Below are 23,339 nucleotides of genomic sequence, written 5' to 3'. Positions count from 1 at the left end.
AAATGGCATTTTGATGGCTGAATTAATGAAAAATGTTTCCGCTAACAGGTATAGGAGTATTTTCGATCAATGCCATAAAAAAAATTTTTTTTATTGTTTAATGATACCAGTTGATTTCTTAATCAGCAGCTATTGGATGTCAAACATTTGACCTACAGTCACAGTGAAAACCTGCAATATTTTTCCATTAGCAGCAAGGCAACTTTTATGTAGAACTGCTCACAGAGAATGTGGCACAACAAGCATTATTACTACGATTTGTAGTACCAACTTTTTAGAAACTTCTTTTCCAAGAGGTATTGACTGAAAATGTGACGAGATTTTATTAAATTTTTCTGATACAGGGAACATTATGTTTAGCATCGTGTCACGATTCACTAGGCAAGTTTCAAAGATTGCTACACATTGAAGTCGCTCATCAATTTTTAATTGAAGAGAAATACGGCTAATCAAGATTTAGAAAACAAAATGTTCCCTGTGATTCGACGACAAGGTCATCTAACTCAGTGGCAGCAAAAACTTATTTAATAGGACTTTTAATCATTATCAACAACCGGGGAAAATCCATACACACAGAACAATACAGATTTTCTGTTTAAACAGAATCATTAGATTGTGTCAATTACAAATTTATAGCAACTCTCAAGACAGCATTTTACAGTTAACAAAGACCTGGCCTGGAGTTTCGACTCAAGTCTCCAATAAAAGTCTGAGACTTTAACGTCATACACATTGTATGCGTGTGACGCCATTAAAGATGGAGTCTGGACTTGTAAATTTTATAAGCACGGACCCAGCGCTTATACATGTATGTAAATCTTTAAGTTACAGTTTGTTTTGTTTAACAACACCACTAGAGCACACTGCTTTATTAATCGTCGGCTATTGGATGTCAAATATTTGTAACTGTTGCACAATCGTCAGAGGAATAGCTCAGTCGGTTGAATGCTCACTTGAGGTGCTCGAGTCATAGGATCAAACCACCTCGGTGGATTCATTAAAAAAACTAATTTTGCCTTAAGTTCCAACCAATGCAAGGTCAAAGGCCGTGGTATGTGATATCCTGTATGTGAGAAAGTGCATATAAAAGATCCCTTGCTGCATTTGGAAAAATTAAGCTGGTTTTCTCCGATGACGTGTCAGAATTACCAAATGTTTGACATCCAATAGCCGATGTGCTTTAGTGGTGTCGTTAAACAAAACAAACTTTAACAACAGGGGACTATAAATGTTGCATCAAAACATGCTAATGATTCCATTTAAGCCAGAAATATCATAAGACATAATGAGACATTACACTGTGTTACATTGAATACGGTTGTACTACATTCAGCAGGCACAACTGTTTGTGATACATTACATCACAACACATAAGATACTCTTTTCCATGCACAACATACTTTTTAAGTTCAACACGCAAAATATTCTTTTAAGTACTGCATGTACATACATTCATTTTCAAGTACGACACATATTCAAGTACAACACCCTACATTTTCTTTTTAAGTACAAACACATAATGTACTCCTTTTTACCCACAACAGCATGACAACATCAAGCATACACAGTAAACAGATTCAGCAATAAAATATACATGTGTTGTTTCAATACACACTAAAACATCCATATGTCTTGTACACACAGTATAGCTCAGGGTGGGAATTGGCGAGCTGTTAAAAAGAGGAAATCTAGACAGGTCCCGGAAATTCTTGAAATCCTAGGTTAAAATCTGTGCCATCTGACACAGGTTGGAGGAAAATGCGAGGAAACGCAATGTTCCACGAGAGGAAATCAGTTGATCCCAGGAGAATTCCCACCCCTGATAGCTGCAATGCCCTGCATTATACTCGTTTCTTCAGGCAATTCACGGCAGTGCGATTATTAAAGAATAACAATATTAAAGCATAACAGGGACCATGCAAATGTAAACCACAGCTAGTAATGCCAGGCTCAGACTGTCAACTGTCACGACGAAGTTGGCCAACTCAACGGTTGCGTTGTAATTTCTCCAAATTCCGACTTACAACGGGTATGCTCCGATCAACAACTAACGAGAATAGAGTTGTAAGAGTGCTCAGACTAGCAACTGGACAGTCAAAGTCTTGACAGCAGAAAGTTGGCCAACTTTATGCTGGCAGTTGGTAGTTTGAACCTAACAAAATACTACTAAAAGTGCAAGTAGTATTGTTTGAAGTATTGTTGAATAAAATGTGTTGAGTGCTTCGTAAAATAAAACATTTCCTTCCTTCTTCCTTCGTATTTCAGGGGATAATCTTTAGATTTCAAAACAAAACTTAATTATCTTGAAGGGCGACTCCTCAGGCCCAGCTCTGGTGCTCACCAATTACAAATTTTGAAAGCAGTCGGCAAATTTTATTTTAATTTGGCGAAATAATTTCGGGTAATAATTGAAATTTTCTAGAAGACAAAAAAAAAATCAATTTCTGAAGTTTTTGAAATTTAATAGACATTTTGGTGAAATTATTTCGGGTAATAAATGAAATTTTCTAGAAGAAAAAAAAAAAAAATCTATTTCTGCACAATTTTCAGTTTTTGAAGTTTAATCGACAATTTGGCGAAATTATTTGCTCATACAGAGCTAGACCTGTTCATGATAAATCTCCTTTAAGTTTAATGTGTGTATCACATGGAATGACTGATTTATGTAATATTGTTTTACAATTTATTAAGGAAGAAAGGAATGTTTTAATTAATAATACTGGTGGTTAACTATCAAGATATTGGTCCCAAAGGTTTTGGGCCCCACAACTGTCTAACATAGCGGCCCTATTTAAAATAGATACACAGAATATCAGCCAAAACATCTTAATTTAATTTTTTTACGAAGAATATGGACAATTCTTAACATATAACAAAAAACCTGGAAACAGTATGTACAGATGATTAAACATCTGGACTCCTGGATAAACATGGAAAACTTTAATCTCAGATTAACTTGTAATTATTAAATGCTGAACTTTCATTTCTACTACACGTGTACGCATACTCATCAGTAAAGTGCACCTTGTATCTTTGAATACTGTTTAAAATGCCATTTTTAAAAATTTCAGGAACTGTGTATTTTGAATACTGTTTTATCAAAATGCCATTATTAACAAATCAGAATTTATATATTTTTTCTGGTGCCATCTGGATTTTGATTATTAATAGTTTTGACTATTCACAATTAATTTTGACTCTTTGTCTTGTTCTGAAAAAAACCAAACACGACTGGCATATCAAAGCCATGGTATGTGGTATGTGCTATCCTGTCTGGGGGATGGTGCATATAAAAGATCCCTTGCTACTAATGAAAAAATGTAGTGCTCTTCCTCTCTAAATTACCATGTTTGACATTCAGTAGCCAATGATTAATAAATCAATATGCTCTGATGGTGTTGTTAAACAAAACAAACTTTGTTCTTGCCATCATAATATAACAAGAGGTTTTTAATATAGACTTTAGCTTGTCAACCAATCCCATTGTTAAACAAAGAGAAAATAAATAGTTTAAACCAAAATGCCATAATGTAATTCAAATATTTCAAGTACCAGTGCCATCAAAAGCCTTGCAAAGGGGTGATGACAGCCAAGAACATCAGTAAGTAATTAAAGTGTATACAATTACAACAAAGGTGAAAACCACCAATATTGTATATACAGATTGCGACATATACATACTGCAAGCACTATTAAAAAGACAGAACAAACATACATGAAAATAAAATAAGACGATAACAATGCGACACTGACGATAACAGATGCGACACTGACGATAACACTACATGTGACATTGTCAATTTTTACACGTCGACTACATCACAAGCTAATGTCGACAAACGCTCTTGCATACCATTCTTCCATTGTGCAGTATACAGCAAAATTCATGCAGTATCTTTTATCACCAGCACTTTAACATTCAACCGTTCACTCATTTTCAGTGGTTTTCGATAATTTATCCTGCAGCAGCAACGTTTTCTATTAAATATTCTTGCACAACAGCAACAGAGCTAACACTTGAAGACAAAAACCGGATGTAACACTACAAGGTGATGTCGTAGGTTATCGATAATTTATCCTGCAGCAGCAACGTTTTCTATTAAATATTCTTGCACAACAGCAACAAGGCTGACACTTGAAGACAAACACGAGATGTAACACTACAAAATGATGTCGTGGGTTTTCGATAATTCATCCTGCAACGTTTTCTATTAAATATTCTTGCACCACAGCAACAGAGCTGACACCTGAAGACAAAAACCGGACGTAACACTACAAGGTGATGTCATACGAATCGAAGAGATCGGAAATTCCCTCGCCGTCGTCGAGACCGAAGATGTAATCCTCGACGTCCAAGGGCGGCTCAAGCTGGAGGAAGGGTTCAATGTGTTGATCCTCTGTGTGCTGTAGCAGGTTCGCTGTCACATCCGCTAAAATACTCGGGTGTACTGGAAGTGGGCTTTCTTCGTTTAGTTCAACTTTACCTACAAGATAAAACAAATAACAAATAAATAAATTTTACAATTTATAGAAAGATCAGGGTTCAAGCATTAAGATAAGCATTTTGTCTGGTAACCCATGTACAGGTTACCACAAAATATTAGGGGGACAATGATACGGTCAAAACCGTATTGCGATATAAGAAACCGTATTGCAATATGTATTGCAATATAGTTGATATTATTTAACTTAAAATATTAGTTTTTTGGTGTTTTTTTTTTTCAATGAAAGCAGAAGGCATAAACGTTTTTTTTTATCTTTATTAGTTTCAGCTGTCAGGCTAAATGTTGTAATTTTTTAACAATACTAGTCTACTAGAACACCGGTGTCACACTATTTATAAATTGTCACATTCGGAAATCCTTACTATCCGGCTTTTCCGTTGCTGCTCACTTGATACGTAAATGTATGTAATGAGTCGCAATGTTTCGGCAGATCGACCGAACCAGAGGTTTGTGGCCTTGGTGTTTTGAACGATTGGCCGAAGTATTCAGAGTTGAGGGAAAAACAGCAAAGTGCGATTCTCACTTGTTGGTTTATTTCTTTGAAGATGATAGCTGTAGCCATATTCCAACGTAAATGAACAATGAATAATAATGTGTAAGTAACAAAACATTTATTTGTAATTATCGTTAACTGGTTATTTTTATTGGACTTTTAGCACGTTTTGCTTAGAAGTTAGAACCAAGTATTAACCGACCTATCACTTCGTATGCCAACAAGTAAGCCGAATACACTTGACGTTACACTGATTATGTTGACTGTTACATTTCCTGTCATCACCAATTAATAAAATGATAGGGTTTTTGTTTGTTTTGTTTGCCTATTTCAAGTCAAATAAGATACAAGGAAAAAATAGTGATACGCTATTGTATTAATAATTGCAGTATACTGGTTTATCGTTACAGCACTACAAAATACAGATTTTGTAATCTATAGGTTACAACATATTTCCGTGATTAATAAAAAGAAACCGGCCTCGGTGACGTCATGGTTAGGCCATCGGTCAACAGGCTGGTAGGTATTGGGTTCAGATCCCAGTCTACGTATGGGATTTTTAATCCAGATACCGACTCCAAACCCTGAGTGAGTGCTCCACAAGGCTCAATGGGTAGGTGTAAACCACTTGCACCGACCAGTGATCCATAACTGGTTCAACAAAGGCCATGGTTTGTGCTCTGCTGCCTGTGGGAAGCACAAATAAAAGATCCCTTGCTGCTAATCGGAAAGAGTAGCCCATGAAGTGGCGACAGTGGGTTTCCTCTCAAAATCTGTGTGGTCCTTAACCATATGTCTGATGCCATATAACCATAAATAAAACATTTCTTTCTTTTTTTTCTTACTAAAAAGGATCTCGTAACAGACACACTGGTATTGTTATTTATTCACACCACTGTTATCACTAAACTGATACTGTATGTGTACAGGCATGTGATTTGGTATTCTTAAAAAAAGCTGAAAATGTTCCATCATACAAAAGCGCAGCAATTTCTTTGACTGGTCATCAGTCTTATACCGCGGTACACTGTCTACAGGTAAGCGAATAGCCATTAAGAAAATGGTTTAGTGGAAGTGCAATAATAAAAAAAACATCTGAAAATAAAGGGAAATGGGATTTTTTTTGTAATGAAAATATTTTCACGGATTTATTTTATGATAAAGAATTTTTTTCAAAAGCGGAAGAATCACATGCTTGTAAGTAACACTCGACCGATTAAAATAATTTTTTTGAAAAAAACGAAGTCCCGTTCTCGACTTTCTTGAGATGGGGTAAACCCCTGGTAACCTGAACGAACGTTCTCGACTTATTCCGATGCCCGAGGAATACCAAAATTAACAATTTGGTAAAGTTTTAACAAGTATTCTGGGAGTCCTGCTAAATAATGCAAGGTCCTTAACACTGTAAAAAATGGGTAAATCGCCATGCATGTCAAACAGTACATGATAGAACTATAAACAAAATTTCAGCTCGATATCTTGCAGCATTGCAAATAAAGTCCAGAAAAGTATATGTGAGACAGATAGATGGATGGACAGACCGAAAGACAGATCAACATGAACGGACGGACAGACAGACAGACGGACAAAAAAGTATATGTGAGACAGACGGACGGACAGACAGATCGACATGGACAGACTGACAGACCAACATGGACAGACTAACATGGATGGACAGACTGACAGACCAACATGGACAGACATGGACATGGACGGACAGACATGGATGGAAGGACGGACCAACCGATGGGTGGACAGACAGAAAGGAAACCTATATTCCCTTTCGGTTGGACCAGTAGGAGACTGAAATATTTATACAAGTATTATGAACAATTTGGGCAAGTTTAATGAGCCAAACAGCAGAGCTACAATTATTTTGTAATTGTCATATATCAGGGATAGCTCTGGCATTCACCAAATTCGTCAACAGCTAATTTTGAAAGCAGTTGCGAATTTTAATTTAGTTTGGCGAAATAACTGCATGTAATAATTTAATTTTAAGTTTAATTGGCAATTTGGCGAATTGTTTGGCTCACCCAAACCTAGCCCTGGATATTTACCTAACCAGGCCTTTCCCCAGGATTTTTTTAAGGTGCTTACATATATAGCATCATTATAACAAAAAAAATCAAGCCAAAAGAAGTGGGGTAGTAGGTTGAAAACAGTTAAGTGTTTGCCTTCAATCCATCAAATCATGTTGGGGTTGTTTTTGTGGGGTTTTTTTTTTTTTTTTTTTTTGGGGGGGGGGGGGGGGGTGTTAAATCTTTAAAAAAAAAAACCCCATCAATTCCCCACCCCCAACAATTTCATAATTTGCGCCATGTTGTTGCTGTTGATTTCAGCGTCGTGTTAAATGCTTGTCACCTCACAGTTTAACAAATACATATCTAGCATTATCTAACAAACATGATTATTGTAAACTAATTCAGTGTACGTTTAACTGCAATTTGTATAAATACTGCATGTTCATTTCCTGCGATCGCGATCTCAGTGCGTGCTCTCGACCATAGCTACAAAATTAACAAAGACAAAGGAAATAACGAAACTGCAGTTAGGTATTCATTGATGCAAACAACTATTGTTTTTCTACACATTTACATCAAGATTTACTTCCATGTAATCGTATTGTTCATGTCCGCAACGATGTCTCTTGACACGTGGGTGTCAGCTGACTCTGAAGCGTGACGTATATTACGCCGAGCTTTCCTCAGTTCAGCCAACGAACGTTCTTCCTAACGTTCGCGAACTATTTGATTGGTGTCCGTAGTGTCCATTTGGTTTAACGTGAAGCGCACACACCAGTGTAGCGAACGTTTTGTTTTCGCTCGGTCTGGCTGAACTCAGCCCTTGGGATAGCCGACATGTCTTTCGGCCCTAAACTGGCATGTGTATTCAAATTGACAAGCAGTGTCGGTTTGGTTCAAAGACTTTACAAAATTAAAATAATGGTGACATCTTTTACTCAAGAATTTCACCTTCAGAGATGTTTATTCAATTAATAGGTATTTTCTTTGATTTGTCTTGATGCGTAATTCCCAAGCATACATACACTATTACAACAAGCAGTTATCTGTACCACGTGACCAGCACAGGCCCGCCGACAATTAAAACGGTGCGATCAATGGACCTCAAAGTGAACATCTAAACAATTGCAGAGATACCAAATGGAAGTGTGATAATGTGTGGTGAATGACGTTACGGATCACAGCTCCATTGTTTTGTAAACATGTTACAAATTAAGCCGACACGGTCCTGCAGTTAAGGCGCTTACCAGACATGAAGGCGCTTACTTGGCTGGCTAAGGGAGCACGGGCCGTGTCGGCTTATCGCTCTAGGGAAACAGCAGAGCTACAAAGGGCATATCATTTTTGAATTATCAGATGTTCACCTCTAAAACTATCGCCGGTATTGGAATCCTCAGAGAAGCAGCCCTCCTCTGTACTGATGCGGCCGGCGCTCCCCCCACTCGTGTTGGAGGAGGACGGGTCGCTCGTCTCGCGCAGACTCTCGTTGGTCGTATCACAGTCTTTGGTGTCTTCCGGACATAAAAACACTTCGATCGCACCCTTCTGACTCTTCAACCAGATCTGTATACTCTGAAAAGAAGACAGGAATTCAGTGCAGGACTACAAATAGAAGCTGTTGGGGTTTTTTTTAAGATAGCAGATGAGAGATACAATATGACCTGCTATGATAAAAAATATGGCCTACCAGTGTTCGAGATTAACGGTATCCTGGTATCATGATATCCTGATATCTCGGGGATACCAGACTTCAAGAACCCAGTATCCCACCCGGTTACCATAAAATGTTGTTGGGTTTGTTTAATCCTGCATTTTTATTTTTTGCTGCAACATTGAAAGTCGTCATCTACTGTTAAAGTTAAGTAACAGTATCTTCGAGCTCGTACCCAGTCGTAACAATATTCGTGCTCGTGCTACATGTATGTCGTAACAATATTCGGACCAGTTCATGTGCACAGTATAGGGGTGAAATTCACTTTGTGAGAAAACGCTGCAGGGCTTGAAATAGTGACCTGCGAAAAGCAGTCCATTTGTCAGATCTAGCAGGTTAAATTAAAACACCACAAACAATCCCAGGTCATTTTTTCAAGACCAGAGATGTTTGTAGGATTATTTCATCTGCTATTTAGCTAGTAATTTTGTTTTAATTAAAAAAACATTATTCCAGTCAGTATACCAAGCCCTCACTTCCCAACAGCCAATGGGATGGCCATAATCTTCATTGTATCTATGGTACCCACCTCCAATCACATGACTATTACTTCCTCTCGATTTTATCTCTCTCTCTCTCTCTTTTTTTTGGTTAGTTTTTTTTATATTTTTTATAAAGACTATCTATAATGTAAAATTCATGATTAATCTAGTTCTGTTTATTAAAAAGAAGAAGAAAAAAGATGAAGTAAAAATAGAAAAATATCACTTGGATCCGTTTTCTTTTCATGTATACTTAATCTGACATTTGACACCCCCCACCCCCCAACTCCATTTCACTGGTACAAACATACTAACAGCCAATAACGGTACATTTTGTTGTTTCTGAGATCGCTACACAATTTTAAAACATTAAACCGTAGTTGCTAATCAATTTTCAATTGACTAGAAATGTTGCTAATCAGGATTTTGAAAACAAAATGTCCCCTGAATAAAATGGCTGAAATATTTGGATGCTTTACCTCGTGTGGGTCAGGAACTTCCAGTCTGGTCTCTGGCGGTGCTTTAATAGCTATGACCGTTTGTTCCTCCAGCGACTTGAGACTTCGAATGTCTTGATACGTCACATACGCTAACGTGGTAACGTTAAGGCAAACAAATCAAAAATCAAATTTATTTAACATCTGGATGTAATGGCATGCATTAATCTCATTTCGTAATAATTTTAATTATAATCTGGAAGTTAAAAAAGCTTCTAATTCAGTATGATTAAATAATTGAGCTTGCAGTGCCCATTTCTCATTCCAGCCTGTGCAACACAACTGTTTTATCAAAGACTGTGGTACATGCATGTACGCATATAAAAAATCCTTTGTTACTAATGGAAAAATGTTGGTTTCCTACCTAAAACTATGTCAGAATTTCCAAATGTTTGAGATCTAAATAGTTCGTAATTCATAAAAAAAGTTCGTTTTGTTTAACAACACCACTAGAGCAGACTGATTTATTAATCATTAAGTCATTTTTGAGTCAGAGAGAAGACCCGCTACATTTTCTCATTAGCAGCAAGGGATCTTTTATATGCACCATCCCAGACAGGATAGCACATACCACAGCCTTTGGTATATTGGTAATTAATAAATCAATGTTCTTGTAGTGTCAGAACAAAAGAAAGTGAATTAAAACATTAAATATTGAGGTATATATACTTTAGCTAGAGGTCTTTCCTTTCTCTTCCGAATTATATATTTTTTTAATGGGACAACCTAAACGTGAACTCTTTGTTGTTACTCAGTCCAGCAACAATTTTTTTTTTTACTTTACTCCAGGATCCTTTATTTTTTGTTTCTCTGGTTCTAATTTATATACAAATATTTATATTTTGACCGGTTAAAAATGCAACAGTTTTACTTTTCTCATACTAATTCACTTCTTGTATTTTTCTCAATGTTGACCAGTTAGTACTTCAGTTGTATAATGTAGGGAAAGGTCTTTCTATAGGCTATGCATGTTGACCAATCCCATCTTTTAATACATAAACAGAAATAAACATTCTTTAAAAAACAACACAACAAGGATATCTTTCGTTCTCTGCGTCATCAGTCATCAGTTTGAGCTGCCTCGTACTGGTGGTGATCAACTCATCCAGTAAATTCTCCTTCGCCTCAAGATCAGCAACATCTGTGGAAAAGAAAGAAAGAAAGAAATGTTTTATTTAACGATGCACTCAACACATTTTATTTACAGTTATATGGCATCAGACATATGGTTATGGACCACACAGATATTGAGAGAGGAAACCCGTTGTCGTCACTTCATGAGCTACTCTTTTCGATGAGCAGCAAGGGATCTTTTATATGCACCATCCCACAGACAGGGTAGTACATACCACGGCCTTTGATGTACCAGTTGTGGTGCACTGGCTGGAACGAGAAATAGCTCAATGGGCCCACCGACGGGGATCGATCCCACGCCGACTGCGCATTGAGTGAGCGTCTTACCATTGGGCTATGCCTCGCTTCCTGTGGAAAAGCAGATGGTTTTTTAAAAAATCTACATATATATAAAAAGATTCTATAGAATTAAATGCCTTGCGAACAAGTTTCAAAATCTTAGGTACCTGTCACCAGAATTTGTAGATTGTTACCTATAGACCTTCCCACAGGGAACGCCTTTTTTCATTCAATGGAATTTACTACAAGCTATTTATTTCTGAGCCAAATGTTTTCGAAATTGCACAAAGAAATCGTGTTTTTTTTTGTTATTTCCAAAACACTTTTACTTTTCTTATTACATCAACCAACCAAAGTAAAATTATTTACAAAAAACATTTTTGTAGGAAGATGGGGTAGACTATAGTAGAGTAAATGTTTGGCTTTTGTGAAATATATAATTTGTAAAACTGGCGAATTACTTAATCTTACCTTGTAATGTGGTTATGTACTACAATAATATTCCAAATGTGTTGGGGGGGTTTTCAAAACAGTTATTTTGCACTAAAATTGTAATTTTCCATTTTCAAATGTCAAAATAAAAGCCTCAAATAGTTCTGGAATACACAAATAAAGTTCTAGTGATCTCACCATGTAAGTGGATTGGTGTTCAGTGTGAATTTAAATTTGAGTTAACCGACACGTAAACGAAACAACAGTACTGCTGTCTTTAGCCGACATTTACCTGAATGCAGATCCACAACCGTTGTGCTGATGGTTTTGTTCGCACCGAAACCTTTAGTAGCAGCAATGGAGTTTGTAGCACCTCTGAAAAATAAAAGCTCATTATTTCACAAGCAATATTGGAAAACGCCATCTTAAACGTCTTACAACAATATCTAGGTGGTTGGCTATGTTTCCAGACTGTTTTACTGAAAGTCTGTGGATGATGCTTTCCATTCGAAAATGTTTTAGTTCAGTGGCTAGACTATGTATGCAAAGACATTTTTCCTGACTTTCTTTCTATGACGTTTTAAAGGTATTTTTCATAACATTATAAAATATTTTAAAGGGTTTTTCTTATCATCGTCAACATAATGACACAAAGTTTTGAAAACAAATCGTGGGGCACTAGCTGGAACTTGAAAACCTCCTGAGGTTTCTTTATTTATTAGTGAAGATATTTTTAAAATTACTAACGTAAATTTAGTAATTTTTGTTAAGAAATTTTGAAGGAGGAGGAGGAGGAGGAGGAGGAGGAGAAGAAGAAGAAGAAGAAAAAAAAAGATAATAAAAGATGTCTTACTTCCACTGAATATTGTTCTTGGCTTTCTTCTGAATGAGACTGATTCCCTCCAACACGTTTGTGATGTCGTAAATCCGCCGTTTCTGGACCTCCAACATGGCTGCTGCCTGGTTCAGATCCACAACCTGAAAATAACATTTAAAAAAATATTTTAATTAATTAAAACAAAAAAATGGAATTATCAAATCAATAACAATTGTCATGGAAAATATTAAATGTACTTGCTCCCAAAGTTTAAATGACAAAATAAAAAAAATGTTTCATTTAACGACGCACTCAACACATTTTATTTATGGTTATATGGCGTCAGACATATGGTTACGGACCACATAGATATTGAGAGGAAACCCGCTGTCGCCACTTCATGGGCTACTCTTTTCAATTTGCAGCAAGGGATCTTTTATATGCACCATCCCACAGACAGGGTAGTACATACTACGGCCTTTGTTACACCAGTTGTGGTGCACTGGCTGGAATGTGAAATAGCCCAATGGGTTTATTTGAATGATGCAGTACACCACTGTTAAATTAATTTATTAGAACAGACATAATTAAATAAATATATTGGGATTTTTGAGCATAGATATTGTGAATTTTCAGTGCCACTTTCTTTTGGTAAGGGTCCTACGTTCAGACCCACAGAACATAAACCGTAACCTGTACGACCTTTCTCACCTTATTTCGACATCTGTTGGTGATAAAACTTACAACCGATTTGTAACACAAGTGCATGCAGAGATGTTAAAATATTTAACACATAACATAGCTAACCCCATCAGGAGCACTTCGCAGAAGACCGACAAATCTCTTTGTGAGAAGTCCCAACGACGTGTCGTACCGCGTTTTCTCCAACGGAGATCTTGCACCTGAAAAAATAAATAAACAATTTTTTTTTAACATTTCTTAAAGCATTCACTTTTTATTAAAAGTGTACTTGCAAACAAAATGACGATGTTTGTAAAACACGGAATCAAATTTGTTACGCAAGTCTTTTTGGCATAACCCTTAAATGAGTTAAGCAAATTTGAAATTTTCAGGTCTCCATAATGACAAAAATATACTTTAGACTGAATAAGCTTTAATACTCCCCACCCTTCACCCTCTGAAGTAGTGTCCCCCCCAAGTGCGTATGTGGACACGGATACAGCTAAAATATCACACAATGAAATAACATAAGACTGTGTTAATTTATATGGTACAGAGTGTGGTGCAGCGTCCAGCTGGGAATATGTTTCTGCCAACTGGATCAACTAGCGGTATGTACAGAAATGTATCCAAAAACACACAGTGAATAAAAAAAACATACAGGTTAAAGTTAAAGTTTGTTTTGTTTAACAACACCGCTAGAGCACACTGATTTATTAATCATTGGCTATTGGATGTCAAACATTTGGTAATGTTAACATATAGTCTTAGAGAGGAAACCTGCTACATTTTTCAATTAGTAGCAATGGATATTTTATATGCACCATTCCAGAAAGGATAACATATACCGCAGCCATTGACATACCAGTCGTGGTGTACTGGCTGGAACTAGAAATTGCATCAAGCTACATCCCACACCAAACATACTGATAACTACATGAACACACCACCAAAATGTGTCCGTATTCGCACAAGTGGACATGATACTTAATTCTGCCTGTATATGAGTAAAGTGGGTTTTTTCGTTTTTTGTTTCTGAACCGTATCGTGTAGCTTTAATACTTCCCACCCTTTAAGGAAAGGAAATGTTTTATTTAACGATGCACTCAACACATTTTATTTTACGGTTATATGGCGTCGGACATTTGGTTAAGGACCACACAGATATTGAGAGGAAACCCGCTGTCGCCACTTCATGGACTACTCTTTTCTATTAGCAGCAAGGGATCTTTTATATGCACCATCTCATAGACAGGATAGCACATACCATAGCATTTGTTGTACCAGTCGTGGTGTCCAACCCTTTAGTTCACCCTCAGCTAATACATGAGCAGAGTTTATCGTTTCTGAACCTCACTGCATAGCTTTAATACTCCCCACCCTTTAGATTCAGCAAATATATGAGCAGAGTTTATCGTTTTTGAACCTCACTGCATAGCTTTAATACTCCCCACCCTTTAGATTCAGCCAATATATGAGCAGAGTTTATTGTTTTTGAACCTCACTGCATAGCTTTAATACTCCCCACCCTTTAGATTCAGCAAATATATGAGCAGAGTGTTTTTCCTTTCTGAACCTCACCGCGTGGACTCGATTCCGAAATGTTGCGCGCTCGTCGTTTACAACTCTTCGGAGTCTTGAATCCCTCGTGTATTATTTCCGGCTCAAGCTCCAGCTTTCTTTTAGCCTGAAATAATAAGTAAATAAATAAATATTCAGGGCTTCTAGAATTTTTATAAAATCCATTAGCCATGGGATCAGTGATTTTACAAATTTACTAGCCATGATTAAAAATTCACTAGCCCTACTTTACTTTAAGTTAATACAATTTTACTAATCAATAGAAATAATCATATATGTCACCTAAAGAGGGAGATAGAGCTTACAAACACTAACATTGAGTGGTGGTAGGGATAGGATATTCACATTTACAAAATAGACAACTGCAGCATTTGATAAAAAAGTTCACTAGCCATCAGGCATGGCAATAGCAGTTATTCACCAGCCCAACATTGAATACCACTAGCCATGGGAGTGGGGCTACTACAATCTAGAAACCCTGAAATATGTGTGTATTATACATGTGTATCTGCTAAAAACACCCCACAAAAATTGTGTATCAGATAAAGGTCCATAGTAATCATCAAAATATTCTGTCAGTAAATTTCAGTGCATTTGTATACGTAATGTAGTGGAACCCATTTAATTTCCACAAGATTAAATCCCATGAGATGTTAAACAATACAATAAAAATGGTATCAGTAAAACATTTCAGCACCATAAGAAATATGATAAGCGAATATTATTATTAGAAACATGTTATTTTGTTTGGGTATATATATATGTATATATCTAGAGGTTATTATCAGAGTGTTTTTCGGTATCGTCAATATCATATATTAGGAATAAAAATTGTATTATGCGAGCCTCTGGCGAGCATAATACATTATTTTTATTCCTAATATATGACATTGATGATACCGAAATACACGAGGGTAATAATCTCTTTATCATATAAGCTCAAGCTTAATACGTGTTTTTGTAAACTGTACATGCAGCTTTAATTCCAGTCCACCATTACTAGATATTCAAATGATGTAAGAATATGTGGCACGGTGTATTTTTGAATGGAAATGACGTCAAACTTAAATGACGTCATTTTGGATGTCCTTACATCAAAATAAAGTTATGCCTAACGTTTCAGTGTCAGTGTCAAATTGCCATTGAAATGTTTTCATTTGACGACTATGAATGCATACGTCAATCATGGAGTGTCACCCAAGTATGTTTGCTTAAATGTCAATAAACCTAGTGCCAAGACCGACTAATTTACATAGTTATCAAATTCTTAAAGTATGTGATCTGAAAAATATCACATACTTTGAATGCACTGAAAATGTAAGATATATATTAAATTCTGTCGCCTGAGAAAATCATGTATTGTGAACAAAAATTTGATCACAAATGAAGCATCGAAAAACAGAAAAAACTGAAAATTGTAACCAATGAGACCTGACCAATCACTTGTGACTTACACCTGCATTTCAAAGGTTAAAAAGTGGATTTATATTGAAAATGAATCAAATAAACGGCTTTCTTTCAGAGAATCATAGAAGTCAAATAGACTTGAAGTTTTTGTTTAATGACACCATCAGCATGGGATAACATAATTTTTATTGCCAAAGAGACGAGATACATATAAGGTACATGGTCTTAAAGCAAAACTTAAATAAGGCCAAAAAAAAAAAAAAGGTGTGTTACCGGTTGCATCCCCCCAAAAAATTAGGGTAGGTAGGTAGGGTTTTTTGTTTTTTCCCCCTACCCTTTCTTCCTTAATGTGTGTGTACTTATATAACATTATCTATAAATAATATATATGGATTTGTGGCATTTAATCGAAATAACCTGTACCAAGGCTATGTTCGTACATTTGGTTACTTCCGTGACCGACCAAGCTGTTCGGTGGTAGCTAATCAGGGGAAGGAACTCTATTACAAAAGCTTTTCCATAATTTCTCGATGTTTTTCGGAAGGGAATTACATGTGCAAAATGTATCGTATAATAGTACGTAAACAATGTGCAAGGAAGGAAATACTCTTGTTTGATGATGTTGTCCTCTTTTATTTTTACTTCTTTTTTTTTTATTTCTTCTTTTTTTTATATTTCTCTTCTTTTTTTTCAGTTTAAGAGAGAAAAAATTGATAATATATTTAACGACACTCAACACATTTTATTTACGGTTATATGGCGTCAGATACATGGTTAAGGACCACACAAATACAGAGAGAGGAAACACGCTGTTGCCACTTCATGGGTTACTCTTTTCGATTAGCAGCAAGGGATCTTTTATATGCACCATCCCACAGACAGGATACTACAGTACATACCACGGCCTTTGATATACCAGTTGTGGAGCACTGGCTGAAATGAGATATAAGAAATAAAGCTGTTAACTAACTAGATTTATGGCTGTCACATTGTATGCACCATCCCAGACAGGATAGCACATACCATGGCCTTTGATATACCAGTCATGGTGCATGGGCTAGAACAAGAAATAGCCCAATAGGTCCACTGATGGGGATCGATCCCAGACCGACCGTGCATCAGGCAGCAGTGTTTTTTCCAGAGGGTAAAATAGGTAAAAAATGTGTACCCTAAAATATTTTGGGGGGTACTGATGCATACCCTATCATTCTCAGATATAATTTTTTTTTAAAGTTGTTTAAATGTTAACTTGCAGGGAACATTTTGTTTTCAAAATCTTGATTAGCAATATTTTTAGTCAGTTGGAAATTGATTAGAAACTTTTAAAATTGTGTAGTGATCTCTGAAACAGGGTTCATAGCATTAAAGACCAAACAGATTCAAAGACTTTTGCCTGCCATTTTCAAAGACTTTCACACAGCGGTCAAAAACAACAGAATACGATAAAAAATACCAAAAGTACCAAATCAGTGTGTATATGTTGCAGTCCATAAAAAAAACATTGAGCTTTTTTTTTTACATGCATCATGCAGGGGTGGGAATTGGTGAACTGTGAACAAAAAAAAAGAGAGTAAATCTAAGGGGTCTGGGGTGGTGAATTATATATAAAAAAAAAAAAAAGGAAATCTAGAGGGGTCCGGGGGCAAGGATGATTAAAATGTGAGGAAACACAATGTTCCATGAGAGGAAAACCGCAGATCTGAGGAGAATTCCCACTCCTGATCATGACAGATTAAACCATGTAACTGGAAAATATCAAATGCATGCAGCTGTAAAAGATATCACCATTGCTTTAGCTATGATTTGTGATAATTTAAAGACTTTTAATTATAATTAAATAAAGACTTTTATTACAATTCAAAGACCTAAAAATCAAAAAAAATTTCAAATTCAATGACTTTGAAGGAATTTAAAGACCGCTATGAACCCTGCGAAACTTGCGTAGGGAATCGTGATGCTATAATGAACAAAACGTTCCCCGAAATGTTCCCTATAGATGCAGGTGCAGGTTATTGAAACACAAGGCCTGAAACATTAGTGTTACTTTGCGTACTGTACGTTATAATCGGTCCGTACATTGGTCTACTTTTAGGTTACATTTTTGCTTAAATATGAACCGATCTCACACCCACACGATGACCTCAGATTCAAAATATGCCTTCAATTTCCTTCTAACCAAACGACTGCACTGTATTCAGTTTCTCGCAGGTGATAAAGATATCCACGTCCTAAATACATCCCTGTCACTGTCACTGTCACATATAAAATGGTTCAGTTAACACAAACTAGCTTCAGGAAGGTCGTGCATGGGTACAGCTTTGTACAATGTGTTACAGAAAAGGAAAATGTGACAACACTTCAGCAGTTATTAGTATTCGGAAAGAAATATGTTTTTATTAATTGTGTTACACCCCAGCATATATTAGCGTAACATATTTACATGTAACCTTCACCACTGGGCGGGACGTAGCTCAGTGGTATAGTGCTCGCCTGATGCGAGATCAATCTAGTATCGATTCCCGTCGGTGGGCCCATTTCTCGTTCCAGCTAGTGCCCCACAACTGGTTTAACAAAAGGCTGTGGTATGTACTATCCTCTCTGTGGGATGGTGCATATAAAAGATCCCTCGCTGCTAATCAAAAAGAGTAGCCCATGAAGTGGTGACAGCGGGTTTTCCTATCTCATATCTGTGTGGTCCTTAACCATATGTCTGACGCCATATAACTGTAAATAAAATGTGTTGAGTGCATCGTTAAATAAAACATTTCCTTCCTTCACCACTGGGTGGGAGTGGGGGACCTAGCCTAGTGGTAAAAGTGCTTGCATGATGCATGGTTGGTCTACAGAATCGATCCCTGTCGGTTGGCCCATTGGGTTGTCTCTCGCTCCAGCCAGTACACCATAACTGGTATATCAAAGGTCATGATATGTGCTATCCTGTATGTGGAATGGTACATGTATATAAAAGATCCCTTGCTATTAATGGACAAATGTAGCTAGTTTCCTTTCTTAAGACAAAGTGCCAAAACTACCTAATGTTTGACAACCAATAGCAGATGATTAATAAATCAATGTGCTCTAGTGGTGTTACTGGGTATTCAACAGTTTTTGGTGTATTTAGCTTGGCCAAAAGAGTGCCAAAGTTCTTGGATTGTGGGATCAAATCCCCTTGGAGGACCCACTCTCATAATTGGTATATCATAGGTTGTGGTATGTGTTGTCCTGTCTTGTAAAGGATCTCTTGCTTCTAATGGAAAAATGTAGTGGGTTTCCTCTAAAATGTCAAAATTGTTAAATGTTTGACATCCAGTAGTCGATGATTAATTAACCATTGTTAACCAATTAACCATACTGGTGTCATTAAACAAAACAAACTTTTAAACTCTAACATGATTCACGCAACATTTGGGCTACATTAAGTCAGCCCGAGCAGAACAAGATCCCCTAGACTGGTTTAATGTGCTTCATGGTAAACCAAATGGCTACGTCGGGAACCAATCAAATTGTTCAGAGAAAGTTAACAAAACACTCGTCGCTGGCTGAACTTGGGGTTGGTCTAGACAATGAAATATGAACCTATTGCGGCAATATACATAAATGCAGACCTCCATGTTTAAAGGAGTCTTGGGTATACATATATATTCTTGTGCAATAAATAGGAAGCGAAAACAATGTATGTGAAATTTTCTCTGTGTGTGTCTGTGTGTGTGTGTCTGTGTGTGTGTGTCTGTGTGTGTGTGTCACGAAGTGTCGAGGTCACTAAATAAGCAATGACCCATTGTGCGAGTGCTCTACCAATGAACTCAAGCAAAGCCCAGTCTTTATTTTTTGGGCCATGCAATAAAAATAAAAAATAACATTGAAGTCAGTGCTCCGCAACTGGAATATCAAAGAAAGTGCCCACTGTGTAATGCATTTTGTCCATCTTGTTGGAAAGTGCATAAAACATCCAACGCTGCCAACTCTGATAGTGGGTGGGGAAATAAGCTTCAGCACACATTAAACTTCAGCTATTTGATGTCTAACATACATAGTTCTGGTTAATAGAGAAGAAACCTGTTGCCACCACATGGGCTATCCCTAGCAACATTTAAGCAGCAAGGGATTGTTGTGTAATCTACCCATACACAGGGCATTACATACCATGACTTTAATGTACCACTCATTACGCAGTACATGGCACTGGTTGGAATGGGAAAAATGTGTCCATCGAGGGTGGTCAATCCTCTAATACATCGCACCTTGGGCAAGTAGGGTCTCGCTTATAAATGTGTCAGGAATATACTTTAAACACATTGTCACAATTATCATGTTTGACACTTAACGGCCAGTGATAACCTAGTCACCGATTAATTTGTGCTGGGGTGACATTGGGTAGGAACCTCCTAAGCTTGTTGGTACAATGTATGCTGGTGTCAAGTTAAGCCTAGGCCTAAATGGCATTTAAATTTTTTTTAATTAAGTCAAGATTTTAACTATTTGTTACAGCATATAACAATCATATGTATCCAAATAAATGTTGTTTTATTATTTCTATAGGCCTAACATAAGAAAATAAATTATTCAATTAAAACTAAAACTTTCTTAAAACTTTGGAAACTTGAGTTGGTCCACATGGCCATAGGCCTACACATTTTAAAAGGGTTGATTTGACACCGATTAAAACACGATATTGTAACAAGTTTAGAAAATAAAACAAAACAGATACAGACGTCTTCACGGCTGTAAATGGAATAATGTCTTTAAAAAACTCAGGTAAATACTAACAGTAACAAAATATTTGTTTTGCCTCATTCCTGCAACACGGAGGAAATGGAAACAAAGGGGGGCGGAGCTAAAAATAGATTGATTGCATCTGAAAAGAAAAAAGTTACTTCAACTATCCGAAAGTCATAAAAATGTAATGCAACATTTTTATACACAGGTTAGGCAATTTACCTGCGGTCGTCCGTGTACACTTTTGCACTGGGTTGGACTAAAATTCGGCCCGTTTGGCGTAAATCCTGCTTGATCGTGCAGCCCACTCCGGGAAATTGACACGTCTGCACAACCTAACATTTTCTGAGCACTTGACGGATGCTTATAAATGCTGGTCAAGTTCATAATTTGCGGTGAAGTACAATCAAAGTCTCTTTCCTGTTTGATAACAGTTGGAAAAGGCTCTCTGGCGACAAGCGTTTGCTTGCGTGGCATATTTCCCGGATTATTTTCACTTTTTTCAACACCGGTTCCTTGTCCTGCAATGTCCTCAACTTTCCCCCTTTGTTTTGGTTTACTTCCGTTTGCACCCCTCTCCTCATAAATGATGGTTATTGGCGTAATGCGTGCTGCACGAAATGAAATAATGTTATCCTTTAACAGAATAGATGTCCTAACATCCCGTTAGCCTGTATTTAGGTTACCAAGTGAAGATGGTAGCACGGATGACGAAGATTTTTTGAGTAGGTCAACAGATGAGGATACGATTTTTGAGACCTCACTATCAGTCATAACAAAGCATTTGACGAGTGGCGCGAAATCATATTTCCCGCGATTTGACATCACGTGAAAAAGCCCCGAACCGTGTATAGTAAAATTTTATTTCCAAACAATGCGTTATATTCAAACAAATACAATATTACTGTTCTAGTACTGAGAGAATGTGATTCTATGACTTGTATTTTCAAAGTCTGCTGCTACTGCCATTGAAATACATCTTTACACTTTATTATTCTTTACCATGAAAATTCACAGACATGAAAATCCTCGAAACGGGCAAGTCATTCATTTCCAGCGGCAAGATGAAAGAGAACATCAAAGAAAACTGTCGGGAATTATTACTTTAGCAAAATTCACTTTATAAAACCCTCTGAAATACAGATCTAAATATAAAATAAACACAATACAATGAAAACAATGCAATAGTCAGTGGGGAAATCAAAATAATATATTAAATAAATTAAAGAAGTTAAAAAATAGCAGTGAAAAGTTTACCGGTATGCTAGATTGTAAATATTTACTTTAATTATAATAAATTATAATACACATGGTATTTTTATAATGTAATATTGTGACTTGAAAGTTGAATATTAAATAACATTAATTAATGTTCGGTGTTTATAACTAATTACGATTAACACGTCCGACCTGTTTTAATTACGCTTTAGTGTGTGTGTGTGTGTGTGTTGTTGTTTTTTTGTCTTCTTCCTGTAACGTTGTTTCAAACGTTGTTTAGGTGGCAGTAATTTCACTCTTACAAATACTTCTTGAGTTTTTATTCTTTTCTTTGCGTCTTTCGTTCGTCCCTTCAATTCTTCTTCTTCTTTTCTTTCTTCCCCCATAAATTAAGAATAAAATAATTATAAAGTAAACAACATTAATAAAAATGTATGTATTACAGCAGTTTAATAACTTGTTAAACTGAATATGCGTCTGTTCTTTGAATATGCGTCTGTTCTTTTAAAGGCACATTTATTATAGGCAATATTTTAAAAATGGAATTATCATAACAGGGTTTCTACCATAAAGACATTTTTGGAATTCAGGGTCGTAGCTAGGATTTTTTGTTTGGGGGGGGGGGCAACTGAGTAGTTAATAGTCTAAAACTCCTTAAACGGTTAAGAAGAGAATTTTCTTTAAGTTTCTATAATGCTTTCCGGATTTTTTTCGGGGGGGGGGGGGCAACTGCTAGCTACGACCCTGGAATGAATATTTACAGTGTGTGTGCTGAAGGCAACCATAGACAACAGGGGGTATGGGGACCTCCCCCAGAAAGAAAATGAGTTAGGTTTAGGGTTAGGGTTAAGAAAATCATAAAGTAATGATAAAGAGTCATTAATTTTGTCAAACTCGGCCAAACATTTGGGTATGACGCCATACCCGTTTCACCCTCTGGCAAAAACCACGCGTAATTATGTAATCCATGCTTTATGACGCTTTATAAAATGCCAGTATTACGTTTACTGATATAGGATTGGTCACAATGATAAACAATCGGCGCAACATAGATTTCCAGGAAAAGAAACTCTTCTTCTTTCGCCTTGGATAATGTTATAAAAAGACAGCAATAATTTTATACTCGGATTTGAATTGTTTTATTATGTCAAATTATTTCTAGTTCTCACTGCCCTATTTATTTATGCCAGCAGTATATATGTAATAATGTAAGTGAATATTATAATTATTTTGTCACAACTTTATCTTACAAAATATTTCTATTTATTTTTCATTATTATAACAATTTATTAATTGCACAGACAATTAGTTTAGGTTGCTAGTATATTATTTAAGCGATTTAAAGTTTAATTAAATTATTAT

At 36.4% G+C, this 23,339-nt stretch overlaps 1 protein-coding gene across 1 annotated transcript; it reads right to left on the bottom strand.

Annotated features, from left to right (window-relative positions):
- Positions 1–1,126: 1,126 nt before the first annotated feature.
- LOC121377408 (transcription factor E2F3-like) lies at positions 1,127–21,476 on the bottom strand. The gene is made up of 9 exons (XM_041505387.1): positions 20,982–21,476; positions 14,637–14,742; positions 13,182–13,276; positions 12,411–12,535; positions 11,850–11,932; positions 10,754–10,853; positions 9,695–9,809; positions 8,387–8,594; positions 1,127–4,484 (listed from the first exon to the last, which is right to left on the bottom strand). Exons 1-9 carry the CDS (start codon positions 21,234–21,236, stop codon positions 4,273–4,275), a joined length of 1,299 nt encoding a protein of 432 aa, XP_041361321.1. The 5' UTR covers positions 21,237–21,476; the 3' UTR covers positions 1,127–4,272.
- Positions 21,477–23,339: the final 1,863 nt, after the last annotated feature.

This window comes from Gigantopelta aegis, chromosome 7 (assembly GCF_016097555.1).
Source record: "Gigantopelta aegis isolate Gae_Host chromosome 7, Gae_host_genome, whole genome shotgun sequence".
Lineage (NCBI taxonomy): Eukaryota > Metazoa > Mollusca > Gastropoda > Neomphalida > Peltospiridae > Gigantopelta > Gigantopelta aegis.
This window is presented reverse-complemented; position numbering and strand designations above follow the sequence as displayed.

Excerpts from the sequence above, each read along its gene's own strand:
- LOC121377408 (XM_041505387.1), bottom strand. The coding sequence starts at position 21,236 with ATGCCACGCAAGCAAACGCTTGTCGCCAGAGAGCCTTTTCCAACTGTT. Across the intron at positions 14,743-20,981 it reads GTGTACACGGACGACCGCAG|GCTAAAAGAAAGCTGGAGCT; the intron begins GTAAATTGCCTA and ends TTATTATTTCAG. Across the intron at positions 8,595-9,694 it reads AAGTTCCTGACCCACACGAG|AGTATACAGATCTGGTTGAA; the intron begins GTAAAGCATCCA and ends TCTTCTTTTCAG.